Source organism: Oncorhynchus gorbuscha, linkage group LG11 (genome assembly GCF_021184085.1).
Source record: "Oncorhynchus gorbuscha isolate QuinsamMale2020 ecotype Even-year linkage group LG11, OgorEven_v1.0, whole genome shotgun sequence".
Classification (NCBI taxonomy): Eukaryota; Metazoa; Chordata; class Actinopteri; order Salmoniformes; family Salmonidae; genus Oncorhynchus; species Oncorhynchus gorbuscha.
The window spans coordinates 68,784,952-68,807,451 of NC_060183.1; the positions used below are offsets into that span (position 1 = coordinate 68,784,952).

A 22,500-nucleotide genomic window follows, 5' to 3' on the forward strand; every position below is an offset into this window, starting at 1 on the left:
ACACACACACACACTACAGATCTCCACACACACACACACACTACAGATCTCCACACACACTACAGATCTCCACACACACACACACACTACAGATCTCCACACACACACACACACACACTACAGATCTCCACACACACACACACTACAGATCTCCACACACACACACACACACACACACACACACTACAGATCTCCACACACACACACACACTACAGATCTCCACACACACACTACAGATCTCCACACACACACACACACTACAGATCTCCACACACACACACACTACAGATCTCCACACACACACACACTACAGATCTCCACACACACACACACACCTCCACACACACACACACACTACAGATCTCCACACACACACACACACTACAGATCTCCACACACACACACACACTACAGATCTCCACACACACACACACTACAGATCTCCACACACACTACAGATCTCCACACACACTACAGATCTCCACACACACACACACTACAGATCTCCAGACACACACACACACTACAGATCTCCACACACACACACACACTACAGATCTCCACACACACACACACACTACAGATCTCCACACACACACACACACACTACAGATCTCCACACACACACACACTACAGATCTCCACACACACACTACAGATCTCCACACACACACACACTACAGATCTCCACACACACACACACTACAGATCTCCACACACACACACACTACAGATCTCCACACACACACACACTACAGATCTCCACACACACACACACACTACAGATCTCCACACACACACACACACACTACAGATCTCCACACACACACACTACAGATCTCCACACACACACACACACACACTACAGATCTCCACACACACACACACACACACTACAGATCTCCACACACACACACACACACTACAGATCTCCACACACACACACACACACTACAGATCTCCACACACACCCTACAGATCTCCACACACACACACACACTACAGATCTCCACACACACACACACACTACAGATCTCCACACACACACACACTACAGATCTCCACACACACACACACTACAGATCTCCACACACACACACACTACAGATCTCCACACACACACACACTACAGATCTCCACACACACACACACTACAGATCTCCACACACACACACACTACAGATCTCCACACACACACACACACTACAGATCTCCACACACACACACACACTACAGATCTCCACACACACACACACTACAGATCTCCACACACACTACAGATCTCCACACACACTACAGATCTCCACACACACACACACTACAGATCTCCACACACACACACACACACTACAGATCTCCACACACACACACACACACACACACACTACAGATCTCCACACACACACACACACACACACACTACAGATCTCCACACACACACACACACACTACAGATCTCCACACACACACACACTACAGATCTCCACACACACACACACTACAGATCTCCACACACACACACACACACACTACAGATCCACACACACACACACACTACAGATCTCCACACACACACACACACACTACAGATCTCCACACACACACACACACACTACAGATCTCCACACACACACACACTACAGATCTCCACACACACACACACACACACACACTACAGATCTCCACACACACACACACACACACTACAGATCTCCACACACACACACACTACAGATCTCCACACACACACACACACTACAGATCTCCACACACACACACACACAACAGATCTCCACACACACACACACACTACAGATCTCCACACACACACTACAGATCTCCACACACACACACACACTACAGATCTCCACACACACACACACACACACTACAGATCTCCACACACACACACACACACACTACAGATCTCCACACACACACACACACTACAGATCTCCACACACACACACTACAGATCTCCACACACACACACTACAGATCTCCACACACACACACTACAGATCTCCACACACACACACACACACTACAGATCTCCACACACACACTACAGATCTCCACACACACACACACACTACAGATCTCCACACACACACACACTACAGATCTCCACACACACACACACACTACAGATCTCCACACACACACACACTACAGATCTCCACACACACACACTACAGATCTCCACACACACACACACACACTACAGATCTCCACACACACACACTACAGATCTCCACACACACACACTACAGATCTCCACACAAACACACTACAGATCTCCACACACACACACACACACTACAGATCTCCACACACACACACACACACTACAGATCTCCACACACACACACACACTACAGATCTCCACACATACACACACACTACAGATCTCCACACATACACACACACTACAGATCTCCACACATACACACACACTACAGATCTCCACACACACACACACACTACAGATCTCCACACACACACACACACTACAGATCTCCACACACACACACACACACACTACAGATCTCCACACACACACACACACACACTACAGATCTCCACACACACACATACACACTACAGATCTCCACACACACACACACACACACTACAGATCTCCACACACACACACACACACACTACAGATCTCCACACACACACACACTACAGATCTCCACACACACACACACTACAGATCTCCACACACACACACACACACACTACAGATCTCCACACACACACACACACACACTACAGATCTCCACACACACACACACACACACTACAGATCTCCACACACACACACACACACACTACAGATCTCCACACACACACACACACCCACTACAGATCTCCACACACACACACACACACACACTACAGATCTCCACACACACACACACTACAGATCTCCACACACACACACACACACTACAGATCTCCACACACACACACACACTACAGATCTCCACACACACACACACACTACAGATCTCCACACACACACACACACTACAGATCTCCACACACACACACACTACAGATCTCCACACACACACACACTACAGATCTCCACACACACACACACTACAGATCTCCACACACACACACACTACAGATCTCCACACACACACACTACAGATCTCCACACACACACTACAGATCTCCACACACACACTACAGATCTCCACACACACACTACAGATCTCCACACACACACTACAGATCTCCACACACACACTACAGATCTCCACACACACACTACAGATCTCCACACACACACTACAGATCTCCACACACAGTCACACATAAACCATTCCTGCTTCCACTGCTGTTTCAATAAAGAAACAAACAGCACAGAAGGGAACTGATAAGATGAAAGACAAAATGGCAAGAAATTGATGCAACGTTCATTATCGCCTAGATTTTTTAACTAGAGAACATTTCTGTCAATATTAAGGTGGAACAAAAATACTTAAGATATGAAGGAGGGAGCAATAAACTAAAACAGAGGGAATATTCCTAGACTTAGGTGAAAGTCCAAACAGAAAAAAAGAAACAGTAGAGGTTGCTGCTGTTTGTCGTTAGACTGAGAAAATATTATAAATGTTTAGTCCTGCTGTCGAGCAAAAACCCTTTTGTAATGAACCAAATCCCAATTTCAGGCCTTGGAAAAGCCAGAGAATGTTTTTCCTCAAGAAACTTCTTAATGCTTCAAAAATAACAAAGAAATTCTCCATAAACGTAGGAATTCTCGCCCAAAGTTCATTCATTCCATTTAAAACCAAAAAATTAGCTGATTTAAAACATCTGAAAAAAATATTTCTAAACACTGTCAAATGTAATGGTCGACTAACCCCATAAAGAATCACATACAAGTAATGTCCAAACCCAGCAGCAAAACGCCCTAATAAAACAAGAGTAAATACCAATAGAGAGATAGAGAGAGCATGGTAGACCAAAGGGGAGAGAGGGTCAATGAGAAAAAGATAAAGAGATTCCGTGACAGTCGTTTAGAGTGGTAGGACTCCTCTAGCTGAAATGGGGGAGCTCACACAACCTCCTGAAGCAGCACACGGACTGTTCACACACACTACTGTTTTAAAGTGGCAGGCGCTATTTCCACCCTGAGCAGGCAGACAGAGAGCGCGGCTCAGAGATTTAGAGATGATATGGCCAGTCAGTCAGTCAAAGTTAAATGGAGAGGTCAACTCCAGGCCTAAAGGTCAGGCTCTGCGTGCTGGAGCTCTGACAGTCTCTGCATGCCATCTCATCCCATTACGTAACAGCAGGGTGAAGTGGGGTGTGACTACTGACTCTACTGTAACACCATGCAACTAGTTGTACAGCAGTGGTACCACTGCTTTAAAACAGACGGTTCAGAACCTAGAGACAAGGCCATTCCACCTGCGCCAACCGTTGTGTTCAAGTACAGCAAGAGAGAAAACAAGTGACCAAAACCGAAGACTATTTGTGATACATTTTTACCCTACCGGTCAAACACAGAAAAACAAATGCAAAATGATGTTTGAATTATGACTCATGCATGGAGATTTCAATCTTTAAAGAAAAACTCCCAACTGAACCTTCTGAATGAGCTCAATCACTCCTACTGTCCACAGTGACTCATCTTAGACAGTTGAGACAATGGTTCAAACAGGCAAAAGAACAGAATAAGGCAAAAATGACGTTGAAATATGTATGATACTGTCTAATGATTCTGGGGCTTTATGACTCTACCATTCCCAGATCTTACAGTGGAAATGCAATGTACTACTGCCCTCTAGTGGTAGAGAGGAGAAGGGACAGACAGACTGACGGGGAGCTGCCCCTCAGACAAACAGAGAGAGAGAGAGTAGACTAAGGTCAGTGAATGGGTGTAGCTGAAGTGTACGGAGGAAACATCTTTAGAGACAGAATACATCAGAACGTTGATCTCTTTCTACATGCTTACAGATGTATTTCTGTGGTAACGGTAGTGATGTATGTGCAACTTTCTATATTAATGTTGTAGGATACAGGATTTGAACCTTATCCAAGTGTGAATGACTCCTTCACCAAGGTGGGAGGTGAGGAAGTATTGATTGTTATATTGATCAGTTTGTGTCTGTCTACTCTCCAATGTGTGTTTGGAATCTCTGGCAATCTGACAGAATTGTGGAGCAACAGGTTTCTATCAAATGAAGTCGTACAGAGTTGAAGTACCGAGGTTGGTGGCGATAGGCTGATGTTTCCAATGGAGGCCTTGAGTTGGTCGATGGTGGCTCGGCTTTGTTGAGTCATGTTGTTGGGCGCCACCGGCTTGATTTCCACACGGAACTTCCTGGGTTCATCCTCGTCCTCCGAGTCACTCGACGAATAGAACGAGTTCTCTTTGGCATGTGGATCAGGGATTAAGGAAGCAGAACGGATTATAACACCAAGCCAGATTAGTGGCTATACAGTATGGCAATATGGTAACAAGGCCAACAGACGACATCACAACCCCAGCAGATGAAGGAATGATAAGAAGAGTTTGAAGACAGTGTTGGAAGGTTTAACACTGTTAAAGTGTGAGTATTGAGGAAGGATATCATTTTGGTTGCGGTCTTCCGGTCTGATGCAGAAGCCATCTTCATCAACCGTGGGGACATTCTAGAACAAACACAACAGTAATGCATCACTTAGTAAAATGCACTTAAGCATTTCCTGCTGTGTGTGTGAGACTCACAGCGTTTTGGAAGTATATGGTGCCATCGTTTCCAGGAGGAACTCCATTGGTATTGTTCTACAAGCCCAGAGGAGACACAGAGAGAGAAAGCGCGAGAGAGAGAGAGAAAGCGCGAGAGAGAGAGAGAGAGAGAGAGAGAGAGAGAAAGCGCGAGAGAGAGAGAGAGAAAGCGCGAGAGAGAGAGAGAGAGAAAGCGCGAGAGAGAGAGAGAGAAAGCGCGAGAGAGAGAGAGAGAAAGCGCGAGAGAGAGAGAGAGAAAGCGCGAGAGAGAGAGAGAAAGCGCGAGAGAGAGAGAGACAGAGAGAGAGAGAGAAAGCGCGAGACAGCGAGAAAGCGCGAGACAGCGAGAGAGAAAGCGCGAGACAGCGAGAGAGAAAGCGCGAGACAGCGAGAGAGAAAGCGCGAGACAGCGAGAGAAAGCGCGAGACAGCGAGAGAGAAAGCGCGAGACAGCGAGAGAGAAAGCGCGAGACAGCGAGAGAAAGCGCGAGACAGCGAGAGAGAAAGCGCGAGACAGCGAGAGAGAAAGCACGAGACAGCGAGAGAGAAAGCGCGAGACAGCGAGAGAGAAAGCGCGAGACAGCGAGAGAGAAAGCGCGAGAGAGAGAGAAAAAGCGCGAGAGAGAGAGAGAAAGCGCGAGAGAGAGAAAGCGCGAGAGAGAGAGAGAGAAAGCAAGCGAGACAGCCAGACAGCCAGACAGCCAGACAGCCAGACAGCCAGACAGCGAGACAGCCAGACAGCGAGACAGCGAGACAGCCAGACAGCGAGACAGCGAGACAGCGAGAGAGAAAGCGCGAGACAGCGAGAGAGAAAGCGCGAGACAGCGAGAGAGAAAGCGCGAGACAGCGAGAGAGAAAGCGCGAGACAGCGAGAGAGAAAGCGCGAGACAGCGAGAGAGAAAGCGCGAGACAGCGAGAGAGAAAGCGCGAGACAGCGAGAGAGAAAGCGCGAGACAGCGAGAGAGAAAGCGAGACAGCGAGAGAGAAAGCGCGAGACAGCGAGAGAGAAAGCGCGAGACAGAGAGAGAGAAAAAGCGCGAGAGAGAGAGAGAAAGCGCGAGAGAGAGAGAGAAAGCGCGAGAGAGAGAAAGCGCGAGAGAGAGAGAGAGAAAGCAAGCGAGACAGCCAGACAGCCAGACAGCCAGACAGCCAGACAGCCAGACAGCCAGACAGCCAGACAGCCAGACAGCCAGACAGCGAGACAGCGAGACAGCGAGACAGCGAGACAGCGAGAAAGCGCGAGACAGCGAGACAGCGAGAGAGAAAGCGCGAGACAGCGAGAGAGAAAGAGAAAGCGCGAGACAGCGAGAGAGAAAGAGAAAGCGCGAGACAGCGAGAGAGAAAGAGAAAGCGCGAGACAGCGAGAGAGAAAGAGACAGCGAGAGAGAAAGCGCGAGACAGCGAGAGAGAAAGCGCGAGACAGCGAGAGAGAAAGCGCGAGACAGCGAGAGAGAAAGCGCGAGACAGCGAGAGAGAAAGCGCGAGACAGCGAGAGAGAAAGCGCGAGACAGCGAGAGAGAAAGCGCGAGACAGCGAGAGAGAAAGCGCGAGACAGCGAGAGAGAAAGCGCGAGACAGCGAGAGAGAAAGCGCGAGACAGCGAGAGAGAAAGCGCGAGAGAGAGAGAGAAAGCGCGAGACAGCGAGAGAGAAAGCGCGAGACAGCGAGAGAGAAAGCGCGAGACAGCGAGAGAGAAAGCGCGAGACAGCGAGAGAGAAAGCGCGAGACAGCGAGAGAGAAAGCGCGAGACAGCGAGAGAGAAAGCGCGAGACAGCGAGAGAGAAAGCGCGAGAGAGAGAGAGAGAAAGCGCGAGACAGCGAGAGAGAAAGCGAGACAGCGAGAGAGAAAGCGCGAGACAGCGAGAGAGAAAGCGCGAGACAGCGAGAGAGAAAGCGCGAGAGAGAGAGAGAGAAAGCGCGAGAGAGAGAGAGAGAAAGCGAGACAGCCAGACAGCGAGACAGCGAGACAGCGAGACAGCGAGACAGCGAGACAGCGAGACAGCGAGACAGCGAGACAGCGAGACAGCGAGACAGCGAGACAGCGAGACAGCGAGAGAGAGAGAGAGAGAGAGAGAGAGAGAGAGAGAAACAGAGGGAAACAGAGGGAAACAGAGAATTTGAGAAACTCGAGAATAATAATTGCAATACTATTGCATAATATTACAAAGTCATTCCCAATAAAATTGGGATTCACATTATAGTATTAAATTAATGTGATTCAGATCAATTCCATTTGAGAGTATGTAACTGGGAATATACTCACAGCAGGTTCAACTTCTGTCGACTCCCTGAGACCCACCAAAAGAAACAACGTTTCATTTCAGACTAATTTAATATTCTCTGAATTCAGGCCAATGATGCAGAATTCATATTTATCATCAAGACAACCCTAATTAAAACTAAACATGATGTATAGTAATCTTCGATGATTTGAAACAGAATTTAGAGACTGTTCATTAAGCCATCTGAAGTTCCAGGCAGTGGAAAGTAAATCATTCAAATGGACAGTTTATAAACTACTTGTACATCCTTTATAAATCAAGTTTAAAAGTAGAAGCTACTAACGTCGAGTCTGTGTCCTTGTTGTCTTTCCGGCGGATCGCAAATGTTTTCCTCTTTCTGGGTTTGGCTCCTAGTAACAAACCCAAGTATGTGAGAAATGTCTGATAGATTTCTTCAATTTTATTAGACAAATATGACAACTCCAAACCAAAAAGAAAATCGGATAAATCAAATCCCTTTATGAAACACTTTTACTTCTTTAGATGTTCTGCAGCAGAGGTGGAGAAGTGGCCAGACAACTTAAAACGTTTAGACTTAAAATGTTCCCACACATTTAGGTGTGAAAAATATCAAGTCCGACTTTTATGAAATTTCACACTGTTTTCTGTTGGTCTGTTTTTTTCCATTGAGGAGAGAATAAACTATAGAAAATAAGGGCACAAGCGTGTGTGTGTGTGTGTGTGTGTGTGTGTGTGTGTGTGTGTGTGTGTGTGTGTGTGTGTGTGTGTGTGTGTGTGTGTGTGTGTGTGTGTGTGTGTGAGAGAGACTTACCTTCAGTGGCGATGGCAGTGTTGCATTCTTCAAACTCAATAGGACCTGATAATACAGAATACACTAATTTAGGTTAATTTGCTGGCAGTGCCCGAAACGCATCGCACACACACAACCTATCATCACACACACACACAACCTATCATCACACACACACACAACCTATCATCACACACACACACACACCTATCATCACACACACACACGGCTTGGCAGGAACAGAGGGTCTAGCTTGGCACACACACGTTAAACTAAGTGGTCTCTGCTAAACTCAGAGGGCAGACAGGGTCAATGGCAGAGTCAACACAGTGTCTGGTAGCCATCAGTAAGATGTGACTATCCTGAACCAGGGGAAAAAACTACAGCACATAAGATACACTGTAGTGCAGCACACACACACTACAGCATGTGCCACACACAAACTATTCCTCAGTCACTTCCTCTCTCACACACACACTACAGCATGTGCCACACACAAACTATTCCTCAGTCACTTCCTCTCTCACACACACACACTACAGCATGTGCCACACACAAACTATTCCTCAGTCACTTCCTCTCTCACACACACACACTACAGCATGTGCCACACACAAACTATTCCTCAGTCACTTCCTCTCTCACACACACACACTACAGCATGTGCCACACACAAACTATTCCTCAGTCACTTCCTCTCTCACACACACACACTACAGCATGTGCCACACACAAACTATTCCTCAGTCACTTCCTCTCTTACACACACACACACACACACACACTACAGCATGTTCCATACACAAACTATTCCTCAGTCACACACACAGAGACACTACAGCATGTTCCACACACAAACTATTCCTCAGTCACTTCCTCTCTCACACACACACAATCTATTCCTCAGTCACTTCCTCTCACACACACACACACTACAGCATGTTCCATACACAAACTATTCCTCAGTCACACACACACACAGAGACACTACAGCATGTTCCACACACAAACTATTCCTCAGTCACTTCCTCTCTCTCACACACACACACACACACACACACACACACACACACACACACACACACACACACACACACACACACACACAAAGCATGTTCCACACAAACTATTCCTCAGTCACTTCCTCTCTCTCGCTCTCACACTTTCTCATGGACGCACAGATCTCAGAGACAGAATTTAAGTTCTACATAGGCCTACTGTAAACCTGCACAACAGAGACCAAACCACACAGAGCGTGTGAGCTGGTGCTATCTCAATCTTTCCAACACAATGATAATGCATAATGATAATTTAATAAATAGATATGTTTTAAAAACAAGAAATTGCCAAATCTGCTGGGAGGAATGCCCTTGGTCTAATCTGGAGCCGAACCAGACGCTGATTTTCACAAGAAAAACAACAATTATTTATATAGAAATTGAGAAAGAACCTAAAGAAAAACAACAAAAATCATGCTTAATTTAATGTTCATCAATTCTACATATTTACCTCCGAGCTCTTGCACTTGGAATGCCTCGCTTCGAGAGCGTCTGGAGAACACATTAACGAGGGGTTTTCATAGGGTTGGATATGCATTATCACACACACACACACACACACACACACACACACACACACACACACACACACACACACACACACACGCTACTGAAAAAGCAGCGGAGAAACCAAGAGCAACACTCAGGATGAATATACGTGTCAATCAATAGATCCCATATGATTTTAGAGTCAACGGTTAGAAAAGCTATTGTCTTACGGTTATTATAAGTAAAGATTGTAAGACGATGAGTTTGAAATTATGACTTACTTTGCTTTAAGTGAAAACATAAAAATAGATGAATAATCAATGAGTAATAAATCAATTCCTCTGAATCCACGGTTAGAGTGGTATCGTCTATAATACATGGAATGAATATTATTTTGTTAACTAGGTTATTTATTCTGTCTGTTGATATAGAAAGCTAGGGGTTCTGTGAATACACAGCCTCTTCGTCACAACACAGATCTGTTCCAAGTTCCCTTTTGAGCGTTTATCTTCTTAAAAGCTAATGCACGACCAGGGCACGACCAGGGCACGACCAGGGCACGACACGACCAGGGCACGACACGACCAGGGCACGACACGACCAGGGCACGACAAGACCAGGGCACGACACGACCAGGGCACGACACGACCAGGGCACGACCGACCAGGGCACAGCACGACCAGGGCACGACACGACCAGGGCACGACCAGGGCACGACCAGGGCACAGCACGACCAGGGCACGACCAGGGCACAGCACAACCAGGGCACGACCAGGGCACAGCACAACCAGGGCACGACCAGGGCACAGCACAACCAGGGCACGACCAGGGCACAGCACAACCAGGGCACGACCAGGGCACGGCACAACCAGGGCACGGCACGACCAGGGCACGGCACGACCAGGGCACGGCACGACCAGGGCACGGCCAGGGCACGGCACGACCAGGGCACGGCACGACCAGGGCACGGCACGACCAGGGCACGGCACGACCAGGGCACGGCACGACCAGGGCACGGCACGACCAGGGCACGGCACGACCAGGGCACGGCACGACCAGGGCACGGCACGACCAGGGCACGGCACGACCAGGGCACGGCACGACCAGGGCACGGGCAGGGCACGGCACGACCAGGGCACGGCACGACCAGGGCACGGCACGACCAGGGCACGGCACGGCCAGGGCACGGCACGACCAGGGCACGGCACGGCCAGGGCACGGCACGGCCAGGGCACGGCACGGCCAGGGCACGGCCAGGGCACGGCCAGGGCACGACCAGGGCACGACCAGGGCACGACCAGGGCACGACCAGGGCACGACCAGGGCACGACACGACCATGGCAGACCATGGAGGGAGAGAAGAGAGGGTAGGCCAGCCTCGGGCAAGATTTTATTTCCTTGGCACTAAAATGTCTTGACCTGAAAAAAACAAAGCTAATGATATATTAGTGCAGTGTATATGACAACAGCAGTTCCATGCAGTCTTCCCCAGAGAATGTCAGTTGTGGGCAAAATGCATCGTTCGACATGCTTGGAGAAGCTCAGGGAAGCGGTAAGTCACGAGAGGCACGCATCACGCCAAGTGACGTCGATAAAGTACACCAATCTACTCTCCTGTGCAATATCAGGCCCTCTCCGGTTAGCTTTTCACTGGCGGCGAACACACACTGATGTGACTGCTGTTTGTGTGTGTGTGTGTGTGTTCCGTTCCAATTCAAAAAGAATTCCACGCTCATCAAATAACTAGTTCACGAGAGAGAACGAGAGAGAGACCTGCCCACTGCTCCATCCCTAATCCACACAGCATTAACAAGCAGGTATAGTTAACTAAGTGAAGAGGGAGCCATAACCTCCTACAGTAATCAGCAGTTGCTGGTGTTGCTAAATACTCATAACCACCAATTCTAAGACAATAATAATAAACATATTTAAATAATAATGTCTGAAGACCATACTTAGGCTCCTCCACATGAAGACTGCCCAATACGGGCAACAAATTTAAGCACAGGGCAGGAACCTTTCGCTGACAGCATCTTACATCTGACAATATTTACACACACTGACTACAGAAAAAAACCTACACCAGACATGCCAATCTTACCTAAATCTGCACAGTTGGCATTAGGATCTGTTTAAACATTTCATAAACAGACAGATGACTGTTTATGTAGAGGTTCTTTTATCTTATTCCTCTCTCTGTGAGGGAAGCATGCAGTCACGCATGAGCGGAGGATGGCTTTTTAAATTGCATATGCTTCACATGAGCTCGGAGCGGGAAAGAGAGAGGAAGAGGGGTGGAGGGGTTTGCGTGTCTGGCTCGCTGCCAGTTGACAGCTCAGCTGGATATCAGTGAACACTACAAACCCCCCTGCCTAGCAGCGTGTCACTTTGAGACAGTTTCTGTGGTAGAAAGTTTATTCAACCTCTCTCTCTCTAAAAAGCACAGGATCGGCCATCCGTTCAGCTATTTCATCAAGGGACAGGCAGGTTATTGTTATGACGCGGCCTAGGCCACGGTGAGATCTCTAATGAACAGCTTGATACGGAGAGGAATTCTACAACTGCTTTCAGCCCTCAATTAATTCTGCTGTCAAAACAAATGAAGGCCGGCGCTGTTCAGACGTCCCATCTGGACACAGGGGTCGGGGTCACCGTTTGTATACACACACAAATACACCCCTTTGTGTTGCCTACCTGATGTGATGGGCTGGGCTGCAAGCCCCAGGGTAAGCCACAATGGAAAACACTATATAAATTGTAAGATTTCTCTTGCTTACCGTAGCATGTCATAGAGTCTGTTTGTGTGTGTATGCGTGAGTGTGTATGCGCGTGAGCGTGTATGCGCGAGCGTGTATGCGTGCGTGAGTGTGTATGCACGTGTATGCGTGAACGTGAGTGTGTATGCACGTGTATGCGTGAGCGTGTATGTGTGTGAGCGTATGCGTGTATGCGTGAGCGTGTATGCGTGAGCGTGTATGCGTGAGCGTGTATGCGTGAGCGTGTATGCGTGAGCGTGTGTGCACGTGTATGCGTGTGTGCGTGCACGTGTATGCGTGAGTGCGTGCACGTGAGTGCGTGCGTGCGTGAGTGCGTGAGTGCGTGAGTGCGTGAGTGCGTGAGTGCGTGAGTGCGTGAGTGCGTGAGTGCGTGAGTGCGTGAGTGCGTGAGTGCGTGACGCGTGAGTGCTTGACGCGTGAGTGCTTGACGCGTGAGTGCTTGACGCGTGAGTGCTTGACGCGTGAGTGAGTGAGTGAGTGAGTGCGTGCGTGCGTGCGCGTGAGTGCGTATGCGTGAGTGCGTGCGTGCGCGTGAGTGCGTATGCGTGAGTGCGTGCGCGTGAGTGAGTGCGTGCGTGCGCGTGCGTGCGAGTGCGTGCGCGTGAGTGCGTGTGCGTGCGTATGCGTGCGCGTGAGTGCGTATGCGTGCGCGTGAGTGCGTATGCGTGCGCGTGAGTGCGTATGCGTGCGCGTGAGTGCGTATGCGTGCGCGTGAGTGCGTATGCGTGCGCGTGAGTGCGTATGCGTGCGCGTGAGTGCGTATGCGTGCGCGTGAGTGCGTGTGTGTGTGCGTGAGTGTGTGTGCGCGTGAGTGTGTGTGTGTGCGTGAGTGTGCGGGTGTGTGTGTGTGTGTGTGTGTGTGCGTATGGGTGTGTATGCGTATAGCAAAGCCGCCCTGACCCTGTACTGGTCTGCATGGTGTCACATGCTAACTGGAATGTCCGGCCTGACCTGCCTACCTTTACAGCAGATTACAGCTACTGAGTCTGATGGCCTTCTACCACCTTTTGTTACTGCTCTCTCATTGGCTAAATCTCTCTTATAGGCCTGTCCCCATCTTAAAAGACAAGAAGTCACTTTAAAGAAAGTTACCCTAAGTAACCACTGATACAGGGTCAGATTCAGGCATATTGAAGGAGTAGGTACAGTGGGGCAAAAAAGTATTTAGTCAGCCACCAATTGTGCAAGTTCTCCCACTTAAAAAGATGAGGCCTGTACTTTTCATCATAAGTACACATCAACTATGACAGACAGAATGAGGGGAAAAAATCCAGAAAAATCACATTGTAGGATTTTTAATGAATTTCTTTGCAAATTATGGTGGAAAATAAGTATTTGGTCACCTACAAACAAGCAATTCTTCTGGCTCTCACAGACCTGTAACTTCTTCTTTAAGAGGCTCCTCTGTCCTCCACTCGTTACCTGTATTAATGGCACCTGTTTGAACTTGTTATCAGTATAAAAGACACCTGTCCACAACCTCAAACAGTCACACTCCAAACTCCACTATGGCCAAGAGACAAAGAGCTGTCAAAGGACACCAGAAACAAAATTGTAGACCTGCACCAGGCTGGGAAGACTGAATCTGCAATAGGTAAGCAGCTTGGTTTGAAGAAATCAACTGTGGGAGCAATTATTAGGAAATGGAAAACATACAAGACCACTGATAATCTCCCTCGATCTGGGGCTCCACGCAAAATGATCACCAGAACGGTGAGCAAAAATCCCAGAACCACACGGGGGGACCTAGTGAATGACCTGCAGAGAGCTGGGACCAAAGTAACAAAGCCTACCATCAGTAACACACTACGCCGCCAGGGACTCAAATCCTGCAGTGCCAGAAGTGTCCCCCTGCTTAAGCCAGTACATGTCCAGGCCCGTCTGAAGTTTGCTAGAGAGCATTTGGATGATCCAGAAGAAGATTGGGAGAATGTCATATGGTCAGATGAAACCAAAATAGAACGTTTTGGTAAAAACTCAACTCGTCGTGTTTGGAGGACAAAGAATGCTGAGTTCTTGGCGGTGGAAAGCACTCACTGTTTTTCTGCAAAGGGACCAGGACGACTGATCCGTGTAAAGGAAAGAATGAATGGGGCCATGTATCGTGAGATTTTGAAAACCTCCTTCCATCAGCAAGGGCATTGAAGATGAAACATGGCTGGGTCTTTCAGCATGACAATTATCCCAAACACACCGCCCGGGCAACGAAGGAGTGGCTTTGTAAGAAGCATTTCAAGGTCCGGGAGTGGCCTAGCCAGTCTCCAGATCTCAACCCCATAGAAAATCTTTGGAGGGAGTTGAAAGTCTGTGTTGCCCAGCAACAGCCCCAAAACATCACTGCTCTAGAGGAGATCTGCATGGAGGAATGGGCCAAAATACCAGCAACAGTGTGTGAAAACCTTGTGAAGACTTACAGAAAATGTTTGACCTCTGTTATATACCCTTTGTTGGCAATGACAAAGTATTGAGATAAACTTTTGTTATTGAACAAACTTGTTTTCCACCATAATTTGCAAATAAATTGCATAAGCTGCCGCTAACCACTGAAGTGCTTCACCAGTCATACACACTAGCACATGTGTAATACATTGATCTGTAGACGTGATTTGCCTATCATGGCAGGTGTGTCTGTGCGTATGGGGAATCTTACCTGGTCTCTCTTTGCCCGTTCCTTTACTGTCAGACAGTTTCTGTATCAAGCCCTCCACAGAGGTGTTCTCCATGTTCCTCTCAAACTCTATACGGACCTGCAGAGGAACAACAAACACACAGGGTCATGAGGTGTGCTTCGTTTAACTTGGGGTTGCACTTTTGGGATGATGCCATTGGTTCCATTGTACATGGCAAACTGCTGTAAATCAGCTCAAGCTCAATCAGCCAAGCTCAATCAGCTCAAGCTCAATCAGCTCAAGCTCAAGCATTCTGCAGCTCAAGCCAGACCCAGGTCTGGCATCAGTACAGTGAGACCCAGGTCTGGCATCAGTATAGTGAGGCATCAGAATGGATTAGCCTACATTATGGTAGAGTGGCAGACACTTGGAATCAGACACACTTTAACTGGTGCGCCGAGGGCCCTCTCCCTTCTATCTGGTGCTGTGGGCTGGTCTGACAGTCACTGGGCTGGGCTTAGCTGCTGGGCTGAGCTGCTGGACAGTCATTGAGTCCATTGAGGAATCACAATGTGGTAGGACCACTGGGAGGTACTTCTGTGATTAAAACATGACGCAGTGTGTGTATCTGCTGTGTGTGTGATAGCTTGTGAGAGTGACAGCTTATGTCCTTGGGGACTGCTCTCTGGGTGCCTCGTTTTTAGAATACTCAGGAGGATTGACAAATGCAATATGGCTTTGTGCTTTTCACTCTATACTCCCTCTAAAAATGTAATTTAACCTTTATTTAACTTGTAAAGTCAGTTAAGAACAAATTCTTATTTACAATGACTGCCTACCCCGGCCAAACCCGGACGACGCTGGGCCAATTGTGTGCCACCCTATGGGACTCCCAATCACAGCCGGTTGTGATACTGCCTGGAATCAAACCAGGGTCTGTAGTGACGCCTCTTGTACTGAGATGCAGTGCCTTAGACCAATGCGCCACTCAGGAGCCCCTAAAGGACTAGACTACTTTACTACAAACTATTCTCTGTACAATGTGTCTCTAAGGCCTGTGGAGACTGGCTTACATAATGGTATAGTTTTATTGTTGTGGACAGAGCGGTCTCCTGATGCCCTCTGGGTGCTATCACAGGAAGGATGGTGTTTGTTTACTTTGGATGTTAGTGGCATGTGTGTTAGAGTGTGAGTGTGTGTCTGTTGGGGGAGAGGGACCAGATAGATGACAAACAGGGACCGACTGGCTGTGCCATCTCGCCAAACGATTCAGATGTGCGTGATACGCTGTTGTGTTTACAGTATGTCCACTCACTATCATAAAAACACACAGTGGCAGCTCCCCCAACCCCTCCAGCAAGGCAAGGTGCATTAGCCCCCTACGCCTCGTGGGGGGATGGGGGTTGGGCCGTGGGCTGCCGTGGCAAGGTGCATTAGCCCCCTACGCCTCGTGGGGGGATGGAGGTTGGGGCGTGGGCTGCCGTGGCAAGGTAGAATGCTCACTCCAGCACACGCAATCTGTCAGGTGCTGCAGCCAGCCAGCCGCTTGCTGCATCCTGCTGCCATGAGGGAACGTGCTGTGATGTCATCACCTGCCTGCGTGTCTCACACACACCCAGACACACACAACTGCTCCAACCCGCAGTGATTTTTTACAGATGCACAAAAACACACACACACCTGCAGTGACTCTGCACAGCATGCAGGCATATTGTCGTAAAGATTTTAAACCAGAATAATAATAATAATAATAATATTACTTTCAGTTAAATTATATAGATTCTAATATAAATAAATAGAATATAATAATATGCCATTTAGAAGATGTTTTGATCCACATTCTGCACTAAGGGTGGTCCCAGGAATCAAACCCACTATCCTGGCGTTGTAAGTACCATGCCTCACCAGCTGAGCTAAAGACAACCACATACTCCTCTCAGAGGAGAATGTATTTAGATAACCTCTCTTGGCTCCATGCAGTCTCTTGGCTCCATGCAGTCTCTTGGCTCCATGCAGTCTCTTCCATGCAGTCTTTCCCCCACCTCTCCCCCCCCACCTCTTTCCCTACCTCTCTCCACCCTCTTTCATCCCTCTCCATACCTCTCCACCTGTCATCCCTCTCTCCACCCCTTTCATACCTCTCCACCTCTCTCGAACCCTCTCTCGAACCCTCTCTCGAACCCTCTCTCGAACCCTCTCTCGAACCCTCTCTCGAACCCCTTTCATACCACTCTCCACCTCTTTCGTACCTCCTCTTTTCTCATTTCCCTCTCCTCTTTCGGCCTTCACCTCTTTCCCCCTCTTCCCCCTCCTCCTACTGCCGTTCCCCCTCCTCCTACTGCCGTTCCCCCTCCTCCTACTGCCGTTCCCCCTCCTCCTACTGCCGTTCCCCCCCTCCTACTGCGTTCCCCCTCCTCCTACTGCGTTCCCCCCTCCTACTGCGTTCCCCCTCCTCCTACTGCGTTCCCCCTCCTCCTACTGCGTTCCCCCTCCTCCTACTGCGTTCCCCCTCCTCCTACTGCGTTCCCCCTCCTCCTACTGCGTTCCCCCTCCTCCTACTGCGTTCCCCCTCTCCTCTGCCTCTCCTCTTCCTCCCCTCTCTTCCCCACAGTCTTCCCTCATCTTTCTCCCTTCGCTCTCTTTTCCCGCCTTCCTCCCGTCTCCCCACGCAGTCTCTCTATACCTCCTGTTCTCCTCCCTCACTCCATGCAAGTCTCTCTCCCTAAACTTCCTCTCCTACCTCGTGCTGTGGTCTTTAGTGGTTTCCATTCATGTCCAGACTAGAGCAGAAAGAACACAAGAGAGAAGAGAGCTAGGCTAACGAGATAACGGCAGAGCCATGCAGACTGCCAAGCCACTGTTTAGACCCTAGACCCAGACCTAAACCCAGCCCCAGGCCCATCCTCAGTCCCAGCCCCAGGTTAACACAAAACTACACTTCAATGCCCAATAGCCAAACAGTGTGTTTGCAAGGCCAGATTATGTATCTATGTGTGCGTCAATGTGTGCGTGCGTGTGTGTGTGTGTGTGTGTGTGTGTGTGTGTGTGTGTGTATAGACAGTTTGACCGTTTTGCTCGCATGAGTTTAAGTATCTCATGATAAACTGTAGACCACACTATCTACCTAGAGAGTTTTCATCTGTATTTTTTGTAGCTGTCTACATACCACCACAGACCGATGCTGGCACTAAAACCTCAATCAATGAGCTGTAGTCCGCCATAAGCAAACAGGAACATTCTCATCCAGAGGTGGCGCTCCTAGTGGCCAGGGACTTTAATGGAGGGAAACTTAAATCAGTTTTACCTCATTTCTATCAGCATGTTAATGTACAACCAGAGGGAAAACAATTCTAGACCACCTTTACTCCACACACAGAGACATGTACAAAGCTCTCCCTCGCCCTCCATTTGGCAAATCTGACCATAATTCTATCCTCCTGACTCATGCTTACAAGCAACAATTAAATCAGGAAGCACCAGTGACTCGGTCTATAAAAAAGTGGTAAGATGAAGCAGAACTACAGGACTGCTAAACTACAGGACGGTTTTCTAATCACAGACTGTAACATGTTCAGGGATTCTTCAAATGGCATTAAGGAGTACACCAGATCAGTCACTGGCTTTATCAATAAGTGCATCGAGGACGTCTTCCCCACAGTGACTGTACGTACATACCCCAACCAGAAGCCATGGATTACAGGCAACATTCGCACTGAGCTAAAAGGGTAGAGCTGCCGCTTTCAAGGAGCAGGACTCTAACCCGGAAGCTTATAAGAAATCCTGCTATGTCCCCCGATGAAACAAACATGCAAAGTGTCAATACAGGACTAAGATCGAATCGTACTACACCGGCTCCGACGCTCGTCGGATGTGGCAGGCTGTGCAAACTATTACAGACTACAAAGGGAAGCACAGCCGAGAGATGCCCAGTGACACGAGCCTACCAGGCGAACTAAATTACAGATGATGCAATCTCTATTGCACTCAACACTGCCCTTTCCCACCTGGACAAAAGGAACACCTATGTGAGAATGCTGTTCATTGACTACAGCTCAGCATTCAACACCACAGTACCCTCCAAGCTCATCACTAAGCTAAGGACCCTGGGACTAAACACCTCAGGTGGTAAGGGTAGGTAACAACACATCCTTCACGCTGATCCTCAACACTGGGGCCCTTCAGAGGTGCGTGCTCAGTCCCCTCCTGTACTCCCTGTTGACTCATGACTGCACGGCCAGGCACAACTCCAACACCATCATTAAGTTTGCTGATGACCCAACAGTGGTAGGCCTGATCACCGACAGCGATGAAACAGCCTATAGGTTGGAGGTCAGAGACGTGACCGTATGGTGCAAGAACATCAACGTCTCTCTCAACGTGATCAAGGCAAAGAGCAGAAAGCACGCATCCATTCTCATTGACGGGGCTGTAGTGGAGCAGGTTGAGAGCTTCAAGTTCCTTGGTGTCCACATCACCAACAAACTAACATGGTCCAAGCACACCAAGACAGTTGTGAAGAGGGCACAACAAAACCTATTCTCCCTCAGGAGACTGAAAAGATTTGGCATGGGTCCTCAGATCCTCAAAAGGTTTTACAGCTGCACCATCGAGAGCATCCTGATGGGTTGCATCACTGCCTGGTATGGCAACTGCTCTGCCTCCGACCGCAAGGCTCTACAGAGGGTAGTGTGTACGGCCCAGTACATCACCAGGGCCAAGCTTCCTGCCATCCAGGACCTCTATACCAGGAGGTGTCAGAGGGTAGTGAGTATGGCCCAGTACATCACTGGGTCCAAGATTCCTGCCATTCAGGACCTCTATACCAGGAGGTGTCAGAGGAAGGCCCTAAAAATGGTCAAATACTCCAACCATCCTAGTCATAGATTGTTCTCTCTGCTACCGCACAGCAGAGGTACCGGAGAGCCAAGTCTAGATCCAAGAGCTTCTACCCCCAAGTTATAAAACTCCTGAACAGCTAATCAAATGGCTACCCAGACTATTTGTATTATAAGGTCTACCTGTTGTATTCAGTATATGTGACAAATCAAATTTGATATGGATAGACAGATTTAAGTGTGTTGATGTGCTTGGACAATATGGATTATTTTAAGTGACAGTGTGTGTACAGTGCAATGTCGGAGTGTGTACAGTACATTGACAGTGTGTATATTTGTTAGTCTATAGTGCTGGTACATTAGGTGTACGGTGTGTGTGTGTGTATGTATGGGCCGAGTTTGCGTGTCTGTGGTCTAACTGATGAAGCAGTGTCCCCCCTCCCTCCCTACTACTTGGCATGGTGCTCGCTTGCTCACACAGCCTGGTTTAAAAAGGTATTCATCATTACGTGGGCTTCCTGCGCACACTTTGCCAGCTGTTTGGGAGAGCACTCACCCACCTTTAGGCTCTATTTTACTGAAGCCCAGCCAGGCTAACACTAAACCATAGGCTGCGTTCCAAATGGAACCATATTCCCTATAGAGAGCCCTATGGGTCCTGGTCAAAACCAGGGCATATTATAGGAAATAGGGTTTGAGACAGAGACGGGCAGTGATGTCTTTCTCCTGTTCAGATGCATGGTAACACTGGAGCTTTAGAGCAGAGAGTGGGGCTGTGGCTCCCCCTGTGGACACTGCTGGGACTGCAGCAGCAAAAACACAGTGGAGCAGAGTTTCTTTTTCGTTGTCTATTCTGTCATGTAGTAAAACATCTAGAATATTTGTAACAGAACAATATCTATGAGAGAACAATATCTATGTATACTGAAGATGTAAAAAACAAAGTGATAATATAATGATGGAAGTGGAAAGATGAACATTGTAATGATCAGTGAGTTATGTACAGCAGAACACAGTAAAGTCCAGTAACATATCCACACAGAGCGAGATGCCTAGTCAGTCGGCATGCTGTGCCTCTGACTGTATGTTGAAGGTGTTTTCGATTGGTCGAGAGGGAGTTTTGATCAGTTTTTAATTGTTTGCTATAAATGGCTGAATGGAAGGTTTCCTGGTTCTCAGTGAAACTATTAGAGTGATCAAAGACTACACTAATTCATCTGACACACAGTGAACCCACTGAGCACTGGGACAGGACACACGCCCCACCCCATGTGTGTGTGCGCGCATGTGAGCGTCTGCGTGTGCATTCGTGCAGTGTGTGTGTGTGTGTCTGCGTGTGCATTCGTGCAGTGTGTGTGTGTGTGTGTGTCTGCGTGTGCATTCGTGCAGTGTGTGTGTGTGTGTGTGTGTCTGCGTGTGCATTCGTGCAGTGTGTGTGTGTGTGTGTGTGTCTGCGTGTGCATTCATGCAGTGTGTGTGTGTGTGTGTGTGTCTGCGTGTGCATTCATGCAGTGTGTGTGTGTGTGTGTCTGCGTGTGCATTCATGCAGTGTGTGTGTGTGTGTGTCTGCGTGTGCATTCATGCAGTGTGTGTGTGTGTGTGTGTGTGTGTGTGTGTGTGTGTGTGTGTGTGTGTGTGTGTGTGTGTGTGTGTGTGTGTGTGTGTGTGTGTGTGTGTGTGTGTGTGTGTGTGTGTGTGTGTAGACTCACCTCTCCGATCTGAACGTGTGTCTCGTCAACAGACTGCGTGTATGACTGAATTATATCCTTCATGTGGACGATGTGGCTCTCCTCGATGTCCTGAAACTTCTGGAACACAGAGAGAAAATATACAGGAGTACATATGCAGCACATAATCCATTTCCCCAGAGCAAAACAAATATGCAAGTAGTCGCTTTGGATAAAAGCGTCTGCTAAATGGCATATATTATTATTATTATTATTATTAGACTTCGGACCTGGAGTTT

General features: G+C 48.3%; 1 protein-coding gene across 6 annotated transcripts in view; it reads right to left on the reverse strand.

Annotated features, from left to right (window-relative positions):
- LOC123989313 (F-BAR domain only protein 2-like) overlaps positions 1 to 22,500 on the reverse strand; it is a 108,780-nt gene that overhangs the window by 33,774 nt on the left and 52,506 nt on the right. For 5 of the 6 annotated variants that reach the window (XR_006830551.1, XR_006830550.1, XM_046290240.1 and 2 more), the window contains exons 7-14: positions 22,244 to 22,342; positions 15,741 to 15,837; positions 8,788 to 8,832; positions 8,299 to 8,365; positions 7,997 to 8,021; positions 5,736 to 5,792; positions 5,599 to 5,659; positions 5,231 to 5,406 (exon numbers count right to left, since the gene is read on the reverse strand). Coding sequence is in view for 4 of the 6 variants with exons in the window: in XM_046290240.1 (XP_046146196.1) it covers positions 5,231 to 5,406; positions 5,599 to 5,659; positions 5,736 to 5,792; positions 7,997 to 8,021; positions 8,299 to 8,365; positions 8,788 to 8,832; positions 15,741 to 15,837; positions 22,244 to 22,342 (627 nt within the window). In the remaining 2 variants the exon portion in view is untranslated. The remainder of the gene's footprint in view (positions 1 to 5,230; positions 5,407 to 5,598; positions 5,660 to 5,735; positions 5,793 to 7,996; positions 8,022 to 8,298; positions 8,366 to 8,787; positions 8,833 to 15,740; positions 15,838 to 22,243; positions 22,343 to 22,500) is intronic. The other variant, XM_046290241.1, reaches the window with a different exon arrangement.